Raw genomic sequence first — 14,531 nt, 5'->3', positions numbered from 1 at the left:
AGGGAAAGAAAAGGGAGAAAGAAAAACAGCGGGGAAGAGGAACGGTGATAAAGGGCAAAAAAACAAAAACAAACAAACCGTGAGCCTTCATTTTATTGGATTCTCCCATTTAATCCAAGCTCCCTGCCCCCTCATGCCTGCCATCTTCTGGGGAAGAGATGAGAAAAGATGAGAGCCCTAGAACTTGTTATATTGAGACACCGGAAGGCTCCACTGTCCTGATCACAGACAAGAATTGCCTTGAATGGAATTAAAATGTCATTTAATTTCAGTTTTGAAAGCACGAATTATTCCTGTTGTGCAGCAAAGTGGGAACATTGTTTCAGTTGACTATCATAACCCCGGATTCCATTTCCCCCTGCTTTTTATTTCCCAACCAATTTAAAAAGATTTTCCCCATAAAATACTACAACTCCCATGATCCCTTCCTGATATCCCCACATGCATTTGGTTTCTAGGACAAAAGTCAGTTCTTGCCTGCTCCCGCTTCGTGCTGTTGCTGCGTTCAGCTCTGGTTCAGTTCAGGGACACAAGGGCGGGAAAAAAACGCTGGTTTCGCAGTGGAGCAGAAAAGCGCCGCCAGCAGCGAGCAGCCTTCTGGACCGGACCTTTAATAGTAAAACTGCGAAGAGCTATGTTACTTTTCCTGACTGCTGAATTGTTTTGATTTTATGAGCAGAAGAAGAAGCGACCAACAACCTAAAAGGTACGGCCACCTCGCATACCTCCAGTAAAGAGCTCGACGAGATTAACTTTGACATAAATAGTGCGTGGGAAAGCTCCCACTGTGTCGTCAGTTTTTGTTAGTGACTTATAGCTTTATGATAATACCTGTGAGCAAAATATCAAATATCATATATAAACAAGTTGTATCATTTATTTTGTTTATCTATTTTTAAAAATATTAAAAAATAGTCATTAATCTGTGTTCGTAGCTTGACCACACTGTAGCGTTTTTGGATGGATCTAGAGCGGCAGATGCATTTCTGGCTGCAGTGTTCGTGTGAATGGGGCAGTTTGTTCGAGAAAACAGACCTATTTCATTTGACTAAAAGGGCTAACAGCCACCAGGGATGTTGAACTTTATACAGTGTATCCTCTTTGAATGAATACACACGCAAACAGGGTCTCAGTCCAGACTTTTCCACCAGTGGATTGCAGTCTGGCCCGTGTTAGCTGCCACTGATGTGTCCGGTAGTGGTGGGCGGATCGATCCAAATATCGATAGTATCGATCCCAAGTCGGCATTGGTATCGGATCGATACTAGCCTGGTGATATCGATTCTTTACTTTGAGTTCTGCTCACTTACAACGCTGTGCTTTCGGCAAAAACTAAACAACCAGGTCGCTGGACTCACCGCTCCTGTGTCAGCGGAGAGCAGGCACACTTTGCTCCCTCTCCCCCACTCTTATGTTTCGGTGTTGCACTGACACGTGATGTGACTTAGACACTTTGGGGGTTGTTAAGTTGTTTACATATTAATTATATTTTTTGTTTTTGTTGTTGAGAATTTTAATTGTAATTTTTGTATTAGTTTAACAACAGTATTTGTTTTAATTTGTTTACTGGTTTGCGTGCACTTAAGATTAAAAAAAAAAGATCGCCACCACGGCAGACCCGATGGCATTTTCATGCTTCGCAGCATCATTTATTCTTACAATAATCACACGGTTGTTGTAACAGTACATTCAACGGCTTCAGCTCTCCCGCTAGCAGCCGTACACATCACCACCACCAAACCTGCAGCAGCATCGCAGAACATGCCCTGCCACATACCCTCCTCGCCCACTTCACCTCACCCCGCGAGCAGGCGAGGGAATTGGCCCGGACCATCGGCGCCCCATGCCCCAGCCCAGCGACGGGGAAGTGTCCACTCTGGCGGTCGCCCGCGCCTCCAGCGGAAGCCCCGGAGCTGACCTGATGACCACCCATGACAAGCAGCAGCGGCGCCGCAGCAGGCGTGGAAGTGAGCTGGGGCTCACAGGCAGCTGGGCAGACGGCCGGCACGCAGGACTATGCAGCCTGCGTGCCGAAGTGGACAGCACGCCGCCCTCAGGCGTGGCAGGACCCCCGCGCACCTCGACCTCTGTCTCCAGCTAGGCAGGTCCCGCTGGCGCGCCAGCCTCCTGCTCACCCCTAGCCGCGCGCTGTCCACACGGTTGCTGTAACAGTAGCCTACATTCAATGGCTGCAGCCCTCCTGCTGCCAGCTGTACACATCAACACCAAAAACAACAACAGCACAAGCAGCGCACAGGTTTTAAGCCGGCGAGGCATCATTGTAGATGCAGTGAAGGTGAGTCCATCTCACCTGCAGCAGCATCGCAGACCACGAGCTGCCACAATAATAAAACGTTTTTTATTTAATTATAAATAAATTATTTCTCCTAATTATGTCCTGGGTTTTAACTAATTAGTAATACCAAAGGAAACATCACAAAAAACACTTAAGGTTATGAAAATTAATTGCGATTTAGCAATTCAATGAGCCATACACCTTATTTATTGAAAAGTATCGGTATTGGTATCGGCGATACTGGCCCGAATTTACTTGGTATAGGATCGATACCAAAATATGCAGTATCGCACACCACTAAGTGAAGATCTTTCAAAGTTCTGTGGACATTTTCTGCTGTTTTGTGTTAAACCACTGTAAATGGAGTTAATTGCCAAAAAAGACACCTAATTTGGCAAAGAGCAATTTTAAATGGCATCATTAGCACATTGTTCCCAGCATCTTGTTCAAAAGACACATAATTTATTCCCATTTCTTCAGTTAAATCTATAAAAATTGTCAACGATGCCACAGTTGACAGACATAGTATTTTTCCACCAACAAGGTGATTCCTAAAGAGCTACAAGTCTTGGCACATGTGCACTTAGTCCTTTAAAAAATCTGAGGAAACTGGATAAGTATACAATAAAATAAGAAGTCACAAGACACTCTACAGTAGGTAAGAGGTATCTGAAAATCGTGCTCATAGTAAGTAAATCTAGCAAAGACCTGAGACAGGACCTGAGAGATGAGAGATGCATCTGGGCCTTCAGTTGATCCATCTATTGTTTACTGAAGCCTCATCAGAACTGGTCTCATTAGAAGGGCGGCTGTCATACAGCCATTCTTAAGGAAAGGAAAAAGGGAGAAAAGGCTGAGGTATGCTAATTTGCACATGAACAAATCAACGCACCCACTTCCAATTTTCCTTGAAAAATATAAGGATCCAAGGAGTGGTACAATGCTGTATATTGTTAGAGAACTCGGCTGTCAAACTCCTAAAGTTTGCAGATGACACCACTGTCATTGGCCTCATTCAAGATGGTGATGAGTCTGCATACCGGCAAGAAGTTGAGCGGCTGGTACTCTGGTGCAGTCAGCACAATCTGGAGCTGAACACTCTTAAGACTGTAGAGATGACAGTGGACTTCAGGAGACATCCCTCAACTCTGCTCCCCCTCACCATATCAGACAGCCCTGTGTCAACTGTGAAGACCTTCAAGTTCCTGGGTACAACCATCTCCCAGGACCTGAAGTGGGAGACCAACATCAACTCCATCCTCAAAAAGACCCAGCAGAGGATGTACTTCCTGAGACAACTGGGGAAGTACAGTCTCCCACAGGAGCTGCTGATCCAGTTCTACACTGCAGTCATTGAGTCTGTCCTGTGCTCCTCCATCACAGTCTGGTATGGTGCAGCCACTAAACAGGACAGGAGCAGACTGCAGCGGACTGTAAGGGCAGCAGAAAGGATCATCGGCACCCCCCTGCCCTCCATCCAGGATCTGTACCTCTCAAGAACCAGAAAACGGGCAGACGGTACAGAAGCCTGCAGACCAGGACCACCCGACACAGGAACAGTTTCTTTCCCCTCACCATCTCCCTTCTTAACAGTTGACCTGTCACACTGCTCCCACTGCCAGACTGCAACTGCACCTTATGTACATTTTGTAGTATTCATTCCACCTCATTCATTTCTGTATTTTATGTATGTAAGTTAGATTCGTTATTTATAGTTTGTTTACACAGCTTTGTGTATGTATGTGTAATGTGTATATATAGACACGTGTGTGTGTGTGTGTGTGTGTGTGTGTGTGATTTACATTGCTGTGCTTGAGAGCCACCATCTACCGGAACCAAATTCCCTGTATGTGTCTGCACATATACTGGCCAATAAACACGATTCTGATTCTGATAATGAACCCGGCCAAAGTTGTCAATAATGGGGTCAGCATTGGTGCAGGTAATCCTTATGAACCAAAGTTCAGGATTTGGACTAATTCAGCAGTGACTGAACTTTCCCTGATAACGACTGTGTTGAGTCTGTTCCTTCCCATTCCATGCAAGGCCACCTGGGTTGGCTGGAAGACTGTTTACTTAGCCTAGCAGGGCGAAGGACACTGTCTCAGCTGAACTCTGGACATGCACACACATACATATACACTGATATGCACACACTCATCCCCCCTCCCTTTCCAAACGCCTTCGACACTTATTCCCTTCTGATGCTGCACCCTTTACCCACCCCTGTTGCTTGTCATGTGTTTCTTTGGTGTATTAAGAGTTTTTTCATGTGCTTTGTGCAGAGGTGTTTTTTTTTCTGTTCTCAAACTGATCTCCCTGTTGGAGCTCAGTCTGGGGGGAGTTATTTTTTTCTCCTTATCTTTCCTCATGTGGTGCATTTTCCATTGTTATACCTCTCTGACCTGTCTTTCCCATGTGATGTTTTGTGTAATGTATGTATGGTTGGAGGGTAAGATGGTGCCGCCATTGCATGCAATAGGTCGGCAGCCTTATGAAATTTCCCCTTGTGGGACTAATAAAGGTATATCAATTTAATTCAATTCAAAATAAGAGTAAGGGGGTTGTGCAGTAGTAAATTGATCACATTTTTAACGTGGATGGATGCAAACTACTTCTTTTTAAAAAAGAATTATCTATTTTTGGACAAAGTGACAAAATACAGGTACAGCATAGTACAGTCTATAGATGACAGATTCATGGCTACTACCTTAAATGATGCCTGGGTGTAGATGTTGTTTCATTTTTTTCCTCTGTCCTGTCTGTCATTCATTCTTGCAGACTCTCATCATGTTCACAGAGGTCCTACTTGCTCTGGTGATTGGTGGACTGATCTACTTCCTGGTTCAGAGGAGTAAGAATCAGGTCCTAACAACAGAGGATGGCTGGTGGGGTTCTGGAGCACCCCGTGATGCTGGGGAGGACGACACTATCCGCTCCTTCAGGGTAACCACCAGCGATCAAGAGCTGGAGGTTAGTTTTCCTCTCAGTTGGTCACACAGGATAGATGGTGCATTTGCTGCTGAGAAATTCCACCTCGCACAAATAGACTTGTACATCTTCTCTTATTTCTTGTCAGGACCTCTACAGGAGGATTGATCTGACTCGTCCTTTTCCCTCACTGGAGGACAGCCAGTTTAATTATGGCTTCAACTCGCAGTACCTGCAGAAGGTGGTGTCTTACTGGAGAAATGAGTTTGACTGGAGGAAGCAGGTCGACAAGCTCAACCAGTACCCTCACTTCAAAACCAAGATTGAGGGTGAGACTAAGCTGCCACATTCATGAAGAAGAATACTGTTGGTTGTCTCTAACCTGTTAAAAATCTGTCCAGGCATTGATATCCATTACCTGCATGTGAAACCCAAAAAGGTGCCAGAAGGGACGAGTGCTGTTCCACTGATTATGGTCCATGGCTGGCCTGGCTCCTTCTATGAGTTCTATGGATTGATCCCTCTGCTCACAGACCTGTCAAACCCACACAACCTCGTGTTTGAGGTGGTGTGTCCCTCCATTCCAGGGTATGGCTTCTCTGAAGCACCACATAAGAAAGGTGAGCCTGGGATTTCTTTACTTTGGCCACATCCCATCATCACTGTTGTAACAGTATCACTAGAGTCTTTTATCATGGTCAAAGACTTTAAAATAACCATATTTGTTGAAGGGGAAATAAAAAAAACTACCCTGCACCCAACTTGTTAATACAAGTTGGGTGCAGGGTAGTATTTTTGTTAATTGGTAAACCCTAAGCAGTCACAAAGTGTACAAAGGACATTAAATACACAAAACAGCGTAAATCCAGGTTGACCCTAATAAGCTAAGTAAGAAAGAAGGGACCTTCATCATCTTCCTATCCCAGACCCTGGAGAGGTCGCAGAGTGAAAAAATAAGAAATCAGAAATCAGGCACTTTTTCATATGTGCACACATGCACTTTTTATAAATGAGCAACATAATTAGCTGCTTCTCCACTGTGTCTCTCAACTGTAGTGGTTGGACTGCAGATGGTGGCAGCAGTACTCGCCAATTTTAGTGTAGTGCCTCATGAACCTCTTGCACAGCTAGATTGGAGTTGCCCTTTAGCTCACAGCTGAGCTCCAGATGTTAAATGTTGCAGTTGGTCTGACTGTAAGGATGAGATCCTCTCAGCTGATTCATATCAGTTATCACGATTAGATCAGAGAGACCTGGCCAGTGAGCCAGCTGGTAGAGAAAACAGGATGGTCAGTGGTTAGCAGCACTAAAATAAATGTTGGAATTCACCGTTAGTAAAGTCAGTGTGAAGGAAATGCAAGAATGCTGCGTTTTCTAACTCTGCCTCCATGTGAACAGGTTTTGATTCGGTATGCGCGGCTCGTATCTTCCACAAACTGATGAAGCGTCTGGGTTTCCAGCAGTACTACGCTCACGCTGGAGACTGGGGCTGGTTGGTCACCACCAACATGGCTCAGCTGGAACCCAAGTATGTGATACAAGAGCTACACCAAATGTACTGGGTATAAATGACGTCTTATTGAGAAATATTACACCAAATTCTGAGCATGGCGATAGTTTTCTGTAGTATACTTGTTCAAAGAACAGTAGACCTCTGTGAGGCATGCAAACATTTTTGTATTTCTGGACATCTTTTTTGTAAGCAGTTTTTTTTTTTTTTTTTTTTTTGCTTCGCCCCCAGAACTGTCAAAGGCTTGCATTTGAACTTTGCCCCGCCCTCCAAGCCAGGGCTGTCCATGGCTTTGTCCATGATGCTTGGCCGGCACTTCCCTAAGCTGTTTGGCTTCACTGACTTTGATATTCAGCGATTATTTCCCTGCATGGAGAAACTGGTGGTAGAATCCATCAAAGAGACTGGCTACATGCATATCCAGGCCACCAAGCCTGACACTGTGGGTAAGAACTTGGAGAAGATGGTTTCAAGCAGCATAACCCAGTTCAAGTCTGACTGGGGAGCTTGGTTGCATTTTCCTTTACTTAATATACTTCTAATCTCCCTTCAAATTATTTTATTTGCTCAAGATTCCTAAAATATTTTGTGTACATTGAATTATATTTTACTTTCTGACCCTTGAGGTCGAGGGCTGAATGACTCTCCAGTGGGTCTAGCTGCCTACATTCTGGAGAAGTTCTCCACATGGACGAGCCATGACTTCAGGAACCTGGATGACGGAGGACTCACACGGTGAATACAGCAGAATATTAGAATATGTCCCACTAATATTAGTGGAACCCCATCCCAACTGGTGGGAGCAGATGGTTGCCCCTCACCTGAGCCTGGTTGTGCTGGAGTTTTCTTCCTGTTAAAAGGGAGCTTTTCCTTCCCACTGTTGCCAAAGTGCTTGCTCATAGGGGGTCGTCTGATTGTTGGCGTTTTCTCTGTATGTATTATTGTAGGGTCTACCTTACAAAATAAAGCACCTTGAGGCGACTGGTGTTGGGATTTGGTGCTGTATAAATAAAATTGGATTGAAGGTTATAAGAAGTTGTGAACTTGAGTAGTAGCATGCGTATTAGCAGTGCTGTCTATTCTGAAATAGGCTTGTTTCCTTAGTTTTTCAGTTGTCAGTAGTCTTATATCAGTGGGGTCATGTGTTGCAGGAAGTTCTCTCTAGATGACCTGCTGACAAACGTCATGATCTATTGGACCTCTGGCTGCATTATCTCCTCCATGAGGTTCTACAAGGAAAACTTTGGCCAAGGTCTTGATGCTCCACATGCAAAGTAAGTGAGAACAAATGCCAAATTCCCATAAAGCACATCAGCAACATCTTATTGGTTGAAAGGTGTTTGTTGTTAACAGTCTTTAACAGCTCTGTGCCACCCAACTTTGTCATTTAAAAACCTAATTTTGAAATATTCAGAATGACTGACTTGTTTAGTAAAATCTAATGCTGATTCACAACTGTCACCGTCTCCTCCCAGGATACCAGTCTATGTCCCCACGGGTTTCGCCTGCTTCCCCAACGAGTTGATGCACACGCCCAGGCTGTGGGTCAAACAGAAGTACCGTAAACTTGTGACCTTTACTCCCATGGACCGCGGTGGTCATTTTGCTGCTATGGAAGAGCCCCAGCTGATGGCAGAGGACATCCAGAAGTTCACAAAGATTGTGGAAGGGAAGGTGAAAGAGTAGAGGGTGGACTGACAAATACAGAAGTATGAATAGACATCAGCTGGGACAAAGTTCTGAGCAGTAAGTGGACATAGTTCATCTAGAATCAGAGTCTAAGCTTTGTATTTCTTATCTGAAGTGGATTCTGTAAGATAGGATAGCTCTCTAAGTGACACTATGATAAAGTCATATACAGTGTTAATGGTGAAATAATGAGTGGTGGCTGAAATTGAAAATTTGTTGAGAGGTTGGGTTACTATGAAAATCACAGCTTGTTTTCAATCTACTGTTTAGAATTTAAGGCTACACCTTTCATTCTTAAACTTGCAGTTTATTTTTATGAAATTTATGGAAAAGTTGGATGTAGTCTCTGGTGAAAACTAGAGCTTAAACCTGCATTCTTGCTAAAGGCCAGCAGGGGGTGGCAAATCTGATTAAAGAAATGATCCTGGTTGTATAGAAGTCTATGGAAAAACCGCACAGCTTGTCACTTGATACATGCACTCAGTAAAAACTTTACTGATAGGCTTTTGGTGTCAACTGAAGGTTTCATGTCTTGTTAAATATAAAATGATAGCATCTTTGCATTCTCTTTGATCTACTTGGAGTAAAGTAGGTAACAAAACAAGGTAAAATCGCACAGCTGCAATAATGATTGTGCAGAGTCTCTCAGTTTCTCAGTCAGATTTACCCTGCCCCATGATGTCTGGTTTAAAAACACCAAGATGGCAATAGTTGCGAGGTTGAAGTCAAGGTTTAAAATAGCTACAAAGTAGTGGGTGATGTGACAGTGGTTGGATCCATCTTTAATGTCTGTGATGTCTCAGTCGTCCAGGTCATCGTAGTCTAAGGAGCTTGGAAAGAAAAGCGTCTTTCTGCAACTTCCCACTCCATGAATCCAGGGGTCCGTTCACTAGTTTCTAACTTCCTTACAGCATTTCTCAGCCTCGTAGTTGTTAGAACAGTTTCTAAGCAGCTGCAGATGGGAGGTTAGGGGGCACATGGTGGGATTGTGTTGACAGCATAAACAAGGTGCCAGGCATTCCTCTGACTGATAGCACGAAACCTCTGCACTTAAGCCACAACAATAATAACACTTGATTGCCTTAAAGCTTCAGGTTATGTTTTAATTTTTTTTTTTCAGAGTCATTTAAAACTAACTTGGAAGTTGAAAACCTTTGAAGTCAGACGTCTGTTGCGACATTCCACAACTTCTTACGCAGATGATCCTTTACTGCCTTGGAGTTACTTGCCAGGGTCTGTAACGTGCATCAGATTTACATCTTGTGTCAGTTAGCTTTTGATTGGCGGCAGTTTACCCCACCTTGATGTTGGTGCAAGTTAATTTAAAATATATATTTTACTATCATGACTAGAAATTCCTCATTCGAGGCCTAACAATATAGTGACAGTGCTGCAAAACGAGTTAAATCACAATCAGAGCTCCTGATGTCTCTTTAAGAGTTTCCTTGTATATCTGCTGTTGCCTTTAAAAGTCAATAAAGATGTCAAATTCAGAACAGTAAGTTGCAATTTTGTGTATGTTGCCTTTCCAAAATCACCAGACTGACCTCTGGCTGCATTTTAAACCCAATAAAACTGACGCTGCTTTAAATTTCTGTATTTCAGTTTCAGTTTTTGACTCTCTGACACAGCTCCACTGCTAAAGACTCATTCTGAGAAGTATGTGTAAACTTTACTGTGTGTTTGCACGTTTCTGAAGTTTCTTCTGTGTAGAAATGTACGAAAGCCACAGACCCAAACTGGCTCCCAGTCTGCAGCTCATTTTGCAGTTCTAGGATTCTGTAATTCAGACAATGTTTAAAATGTCCCACATGTCTACACAGTCTGGACGTGTGATAATTCAAGTTGTGGTTGGAAATGGTAGCTAATGGGAGTGTTGGTTACATTACCACTTTGTCCAAAATTAACTTTATTGTAATTGTGCATAAGATTTTATTATTTAACAAGTTGGAGGGCCTTTAAAAAGCTGTTATTCAAGGTGGTCTTTGGTTAAGATGTGAAGCCTGAAAACTGCAACCTGGGATTAAATATTTAACAGTTTGCAAACAAACTCAAAAGTCTGATACCTCCAGATATCAGACTAAATTATATATTTAGTTGTCAACAATGGGAAAACAAGTAGCCCAGATTGTTTTGTTTTATTCCAAATCCGTGCTTTTTGGCTAACACTGAGCTTCATTGTTTGTTGTAATTATAATTGTGTTCTTCAGTAAGCAACCCAAGTCCAAATGTCTTTGGCTCTAGTGGAATGTTTTTTTTTTTCACAAGTCACTCTGACCTCTTCAGAAAATATTTTAATCTTTCTGTGCTGCCAAAAGGTGTTCCTCCAGCCTCTGTGCATGAGTTTGTGTGTTCAGTATATTTCTTTGTATTGAAACGTTTTATCGTAGTTATAGTGTGTTTGTCTGAGGCCTGTATTCACCAGCTTGAGTGAGTTTCAGCAGAAAGCTTTCTAACTTTTCATTTCCATTCACATCATTTTCTAATGTAAAATGATCAGATTATGTAATCCGCTTTCTTAAACAGTCTTTTGTGTTTGTGGGATCTAATAAGTGAGTTATGCAGATGTGCTTGTCCAGCTTTGCATTATTAAAAAGCTTATCCAGTTCTGAGTTTCAGTAATCCAGACGAGGGCTGAAATGCTCCACATGCCTGCTGTGTCTGTTCTTGCTAACCAGCTTGGGTGACCTTTGCTGCGTGTCACGTGCTTCTCTGTGAGAATAAAACCTTTGAGCAAAAAGCCTCGAAGGCAGATTTTGATTTCAGGCTCAGTTCTCCGTTTCTTACATGGAATAGGAAGCTGAGCCTCACTACTAGGGTTGCCCAAGATTTTGGATTTGACAGCTCTGACTACCTTGCTAATCCTAAACACTTGCTGGTGTGATGTACAGCATTAGCTTGCCACAAAATCAGATTCATGACTGTTCAAGTCAAAAGTACTCCAAGGCCATAAATGTATTTCTCACTGCTCCGTTACATCCCATGTCGCGCTGCCCCAGAATTCTGTTTCCAGCTGTTAGCACAGCTTTGAGGTTCCCAAGGCCCCCACAGTGCCCTGGCTCAGGACACCCTCCCAGAGCAATACTCCCCCAGGCCTGACTGCCTGCCTGCCTGGAACTCTTGGCAACCAAGCAGCCATGGGAGGATCAGGATGACCGGGCGGCTGAGATAAGGACCACATGAAGTTCCCCACATTACCTCACCCGATAAGGAAACGAGCAGAGATTCACGGAAAGCCAGAGTGAGAGAGGGATAGAGACGGTCAGACTTGGGAGGATGTCTCTGGGTGGATGGTGATTCGCAGAGAAGCAGCCCTTGTTTAAGGGTCTGGGTGGAACTGGTGTCCCACAGAAGTCTCATGAACTCTCCAGAGGAGCTTGGAGCTGCCCGCAGCGGGAAATCATCTCATTAATAACTTCATGAGATCAGATGAGCATTTCTGCTGTTCTTCACTTAACTAGTCACATCTCATATCCAGATTTGACTTCAAAAATGTGCTCACACTAGATGAAGGGATGACCTCAGATTCTGTTTTCTTTTGGGTCCAGCAAAGTACCTAGGAAAAGAAAGTATCTCTCATAGCAATCTCCAGCACTGGAAAATAAAGCTTCATCCGTCCAATGAAAACACACTGAATGTAATTTAATTTCTCGAGACTTGAAGGGAATCTACTGCAGCACTTTGGCAGCACTCATGGCAGCGAATCCTCTGGAAGGTCTCATGTTGGTTGCAGAAAACCACCGGCTGGTTTCTGGTTGTGCAGCCGAGCCGCAGAGCCGGCAGCCTCTTTCGTCCCAGAGCCCAGCCTCCCCGCATGGACACAAGCTGAGCGTACGCAGCAGTCGGGAGTCCAAGAAGTGGGTGAGTTTGAAATAATGCTCCAGGTTTTTTTTTCCTCTTCTCAAATTCAAACATGACCCTGATTTTGCAGACAAATTATGCAATGCAGTGATTGATCACTTCCAGCAGCTGGTGGGAGAGTGCAAAACCTTTCTTGCATGATATGAAGAATTTCATGAGAACATCTAAAATATGTGTTTATTTAAAGTAGCCAAATATAGTCAGTATTTTTCTCAGCTGTGGCACAGCCTCATACAATGTGTGGAGGAGCTTCCCTCTTCTGAGGTCTGGTTCAATCAGTTTGTATTAACCGTAGTGACATGGAAACGCAGAGAAACCCAGACAATTAGAGAAGGGCGCTTGGAGAACAAACAAAGTAGTCACTGTGTAACCTTGTTGACTTACATGCGAGCGGCAGCGATCATGTGTGGATGTGTGCTGATGAAATATTTGTGACTGCTTGGGTCTGTCCTGCAGGTTGACCTGTTTTCTTCTCCATTAATGCAGAACTTAAAGAGAGAGCAGCAGTGTTTTGTACACTGTCAGAGCAGCAATAATGCAGTCACAAAATCAGAACGCTTTTGTTTCTTTTAGTAATACTTGATAATCAGTCTGCAGAAATGTCAGGTTCTCGGCGTGCTCTTTGCAGCAGGTACAATCAGTGTGCGGGTCCAGGTCAAACCCCGGTTCTGGTTGTGGGTCCGCGGTCCTGAACAGGGCGCTGAGGGCTCAGCACTCCCCGGAAAACGCAGCCCGAGAGAGGAGCAGAGTACGCAACCTGCGGCAGGCCTTTCACACTCTGCAGGTACAAAACACACACACTTGCCTCAGAGCTGTTACGTTACACTGCACTCTCAGTAGTTCTGCTGTACGCCCGTCTTTGGTGACGGCTGAAAAAGAGGCTGTCACAGCAGCTTCTCCCTTCTTTGCAGGCAGCTCTACCTTCAGTCCCACCTGACACCAAGCTCTCAAAGTTGGATGTTCTGGTTCTGGCTACTAACTACATAGCTCACCTGACAGAGACCCTAGACCAAGGAGGGATGCTAACGGAGCACACGGCCTCAAGGCCGGGTGGATACCTGCATCCTGTTAAGGTTAGAAAGTGACAGCTCACTGCCTTCCATGCTATGCCCATTATTGTCTTACTCACATATATTATACAACTTGAAGACTTGCTAATTGGCCATCACTAGTCAATAATCTGTTCACTGTGCCTGCGCAAAATACTTTTAGCTACAGTCGAGTAAAAGAGGTTTTCACAGGATTCTCTGCAGTTCCTAGATGCACCTTTAGCGCTTGTTAAAAAATTCAGGTGTTTGTTAACACAGTACCACGAAGTAAGAGCTATACCTCAGAATCTCCAGGCATCAGTTAGCATGTTAAATGTTAACGTTTGTCTCCGTAAGACTGAACAAGTGTGGCTTGTTCACACATTGAGTGTAATGAGCTGTTTCAAATATAGAATGTACAGAATTTCAGAATGTGTAGCTGTTCTTAGATTAAGCCTGTGATCAGACGTCCAGCATGACTCTGGATAAATGTGTGTCTCTTCTCAGAAATGGCCCATGCGTTCTCTGCTCTACTGTGGGAGTGTGGGAGAGCTGCTGTCAGCCAGTCAGATGACTCCACCTGGACAGGACAGGACACACCCACTGAGCCCTACCTTAGAAGGAGACGATGAGTGAAAGCCTGTTTTATGCTGTTTTATATCTTTAATCGTAACCAGCTATTGGTAGCAAAGGAGACATCAAAAGACACTCATGTGCAGAGATGGGCAAATTTCAAAGGATGTGGTGCACCGCTGCTGACGTGGGCTTAAAGACGAGCAAGGCAGACATTTTTATGTTACATATAAACAATGATGTTTTTGTCAAATTACTTTTTTTAATCTAAATGCGGAAGTTAAATGAACTTTAATGAACCTGCAGCTAAGTTTTTACTTTCTGGTGTTGGATTTCTTTCTTTTAAATTAAATGTGGTCATGTGTCTTAAACAGAAAATAAAATGTGTTTGTGGAAAAAAAATCATATTCTCCCTGCAAGGAAGAGTCACCTGTTTGCTTTTTTTTTTTTTTTTTTAAAAAAAAATAAAGTCTACGTTTGTGAGGTTTTCCTACTTTATTATTTGAATGTGTGTGTGTGCGTGGGGGGGGGGGGTCTGATCACTGAGTGTTCATTACAGCAGTGCCACAGAATGTAACCGTTTACTTGCACTAGGACAGCAGCGACTCTTAACGGTTCACGCAGGTTCAATAATGTGTAGCGT

General features: G+C 43.7%; 2 protein-coding genes across 3 annotated transcripts; both read left to right on the top strand.

Annotated features, from left to right (window-relative positions):
• The first annotated feature begins 491 nt into the window (after nucleotides 1-491).
• On the top strand, nucleotides 492-10,016 carry LOC146653311 (epoxide hydrolase 1-like). 2 transcript variants are annotated; one of them, XR_014907628.1, is made up of 10 exons: nucleotides 492-706; nucleotides 5,078-5,269; nucleotides 5,376-5,556; nucleotides 5,629-5,847; nucleotides 6,626-6,755; nucleotides 6,969-7,183; nucleotides 7,364-7,472; nucleotides 7,889-8,011; nucleotides 8,213-8,483; nucleotides 9,547-10,016. XR_014907628.1 is itself a non-coding variant. In XM_085382533.1 (9 exons), the coding sequence occupies exons 2-9, from the start codon at nucleotides 5,087-5,089 to the stop codon at nucleotides 8,421-8,423; spliced, it is 1,371 nt and encodes a 456-aa protein (XP_085238659.1). In that variant the 5' UTR covers nucleotides 492-706; nucleotides 5,078-5,086; the 3' UTR covers nucleotides 8,424-10,016. The 2 variants fall into 2 exon arrangements, 1 of the variants encoding a protein (XP_085238659.1); XM_085382533.1 differs by having other exon boundaries at nucleotides 8,213-10,016.
• A 278-nt stretch (nucleotides 10,017-10,294) lies between these two features.
• Nucleotides 10,295-14,306, top strand: LOC146653310 (transcription factor 24-like). The gene is made up of 4 exons (XM_085382534.1): nucleotides 10,295-12,287; nucleotides 12,916-13,071; nucleotides 13,199-13,360; nucleotides 13,823-14,306. Exons 1-4 carry the CDS (start codon nucleotides 12,120-12,122, stop codon nucleotides 13,949-13,951), a joined length of 615 nt encoding a protein of 204 aa, XP_085238660.1. The 5' UTR covers nucleotides 10,295-12,119; the 3' UTR covers nucleotides 13,952-14,306.
• Nucleotides 14,307-14,531: the final 225 nt, after the last annotated feature.

The sequence above is a fragment of the Rhamphochromis longiceps genome, linkage group LG15 (assembly GCF_057381845.1).
Source record: "Rhamphochromis longiceps isolate RC_006_pf linkage group LG15, R_longiceps_female_GT1.1, whole genome shotgun sequence".
NCBI classification, from domain to species: Eukaryota; Metazoa; Chordata; class Actinopteri; order Cichliformes; family Cichlidae; genus Rhamphochromis; species Rhamphochromis longiceps.
Note: the sequence above shows the minus strand (reverse complement) of the source record. Positions and strands in the feature narration are given on the sequence as shown.

What these genes read in the sequence shown, in the direction of transcription:
- LOC146653311 (XM_085382533.1), top strand. Translation starts at nt 5,087, where the DNA reads ATGTTCACAGAGGTCCTACTTGCTCTGGTGATTGGTGGACTGATCTAC. An exon ending in TGAAGCACCACATAAGAAAG is followed by an intron (nt 5,848 to 6,625) that starts GTGAGCCTGGGA and finishes CCATGTGAACAG; the next exon opens with GTTTTGATTCGGTATGCGCG. An exon ending in CTTGATGCTCCACATGCAAA is followed by an intron (nt 8,012 to 8,212) that starts GTAAGTGAGAAC and finishes GTCTCCTCCCAG; the next exon opens with GATACCAGTCTATGTCCCCA.
- LOC146653310 (XM_085382534.1), top strand. Translation starts at nt 12,120, where the DNA reads ATGGCAGCGAATCCTCTGGAAGGTCTCATGTTGGTTGCAGAAAACCAC. An exon ending in GTCGGGAGTCCAAGAAGTGG is followed by an intron (nt 12,288 to 12,915) that starts GTGAGTTTGAAA and finishes TGCTCTTTGCAG; the next exon opens with CAGGTACAATCAGTGTGCGG. An exon ending in GATACCTGCATCCTGTTAAG is followed by an intron (nt 13,361 to 13,822) that starts GTTAGAAAGTGA and finishes GTCTCTTCTCAG; the next exon opens with AAATGGCCCATGCGTTCTCT.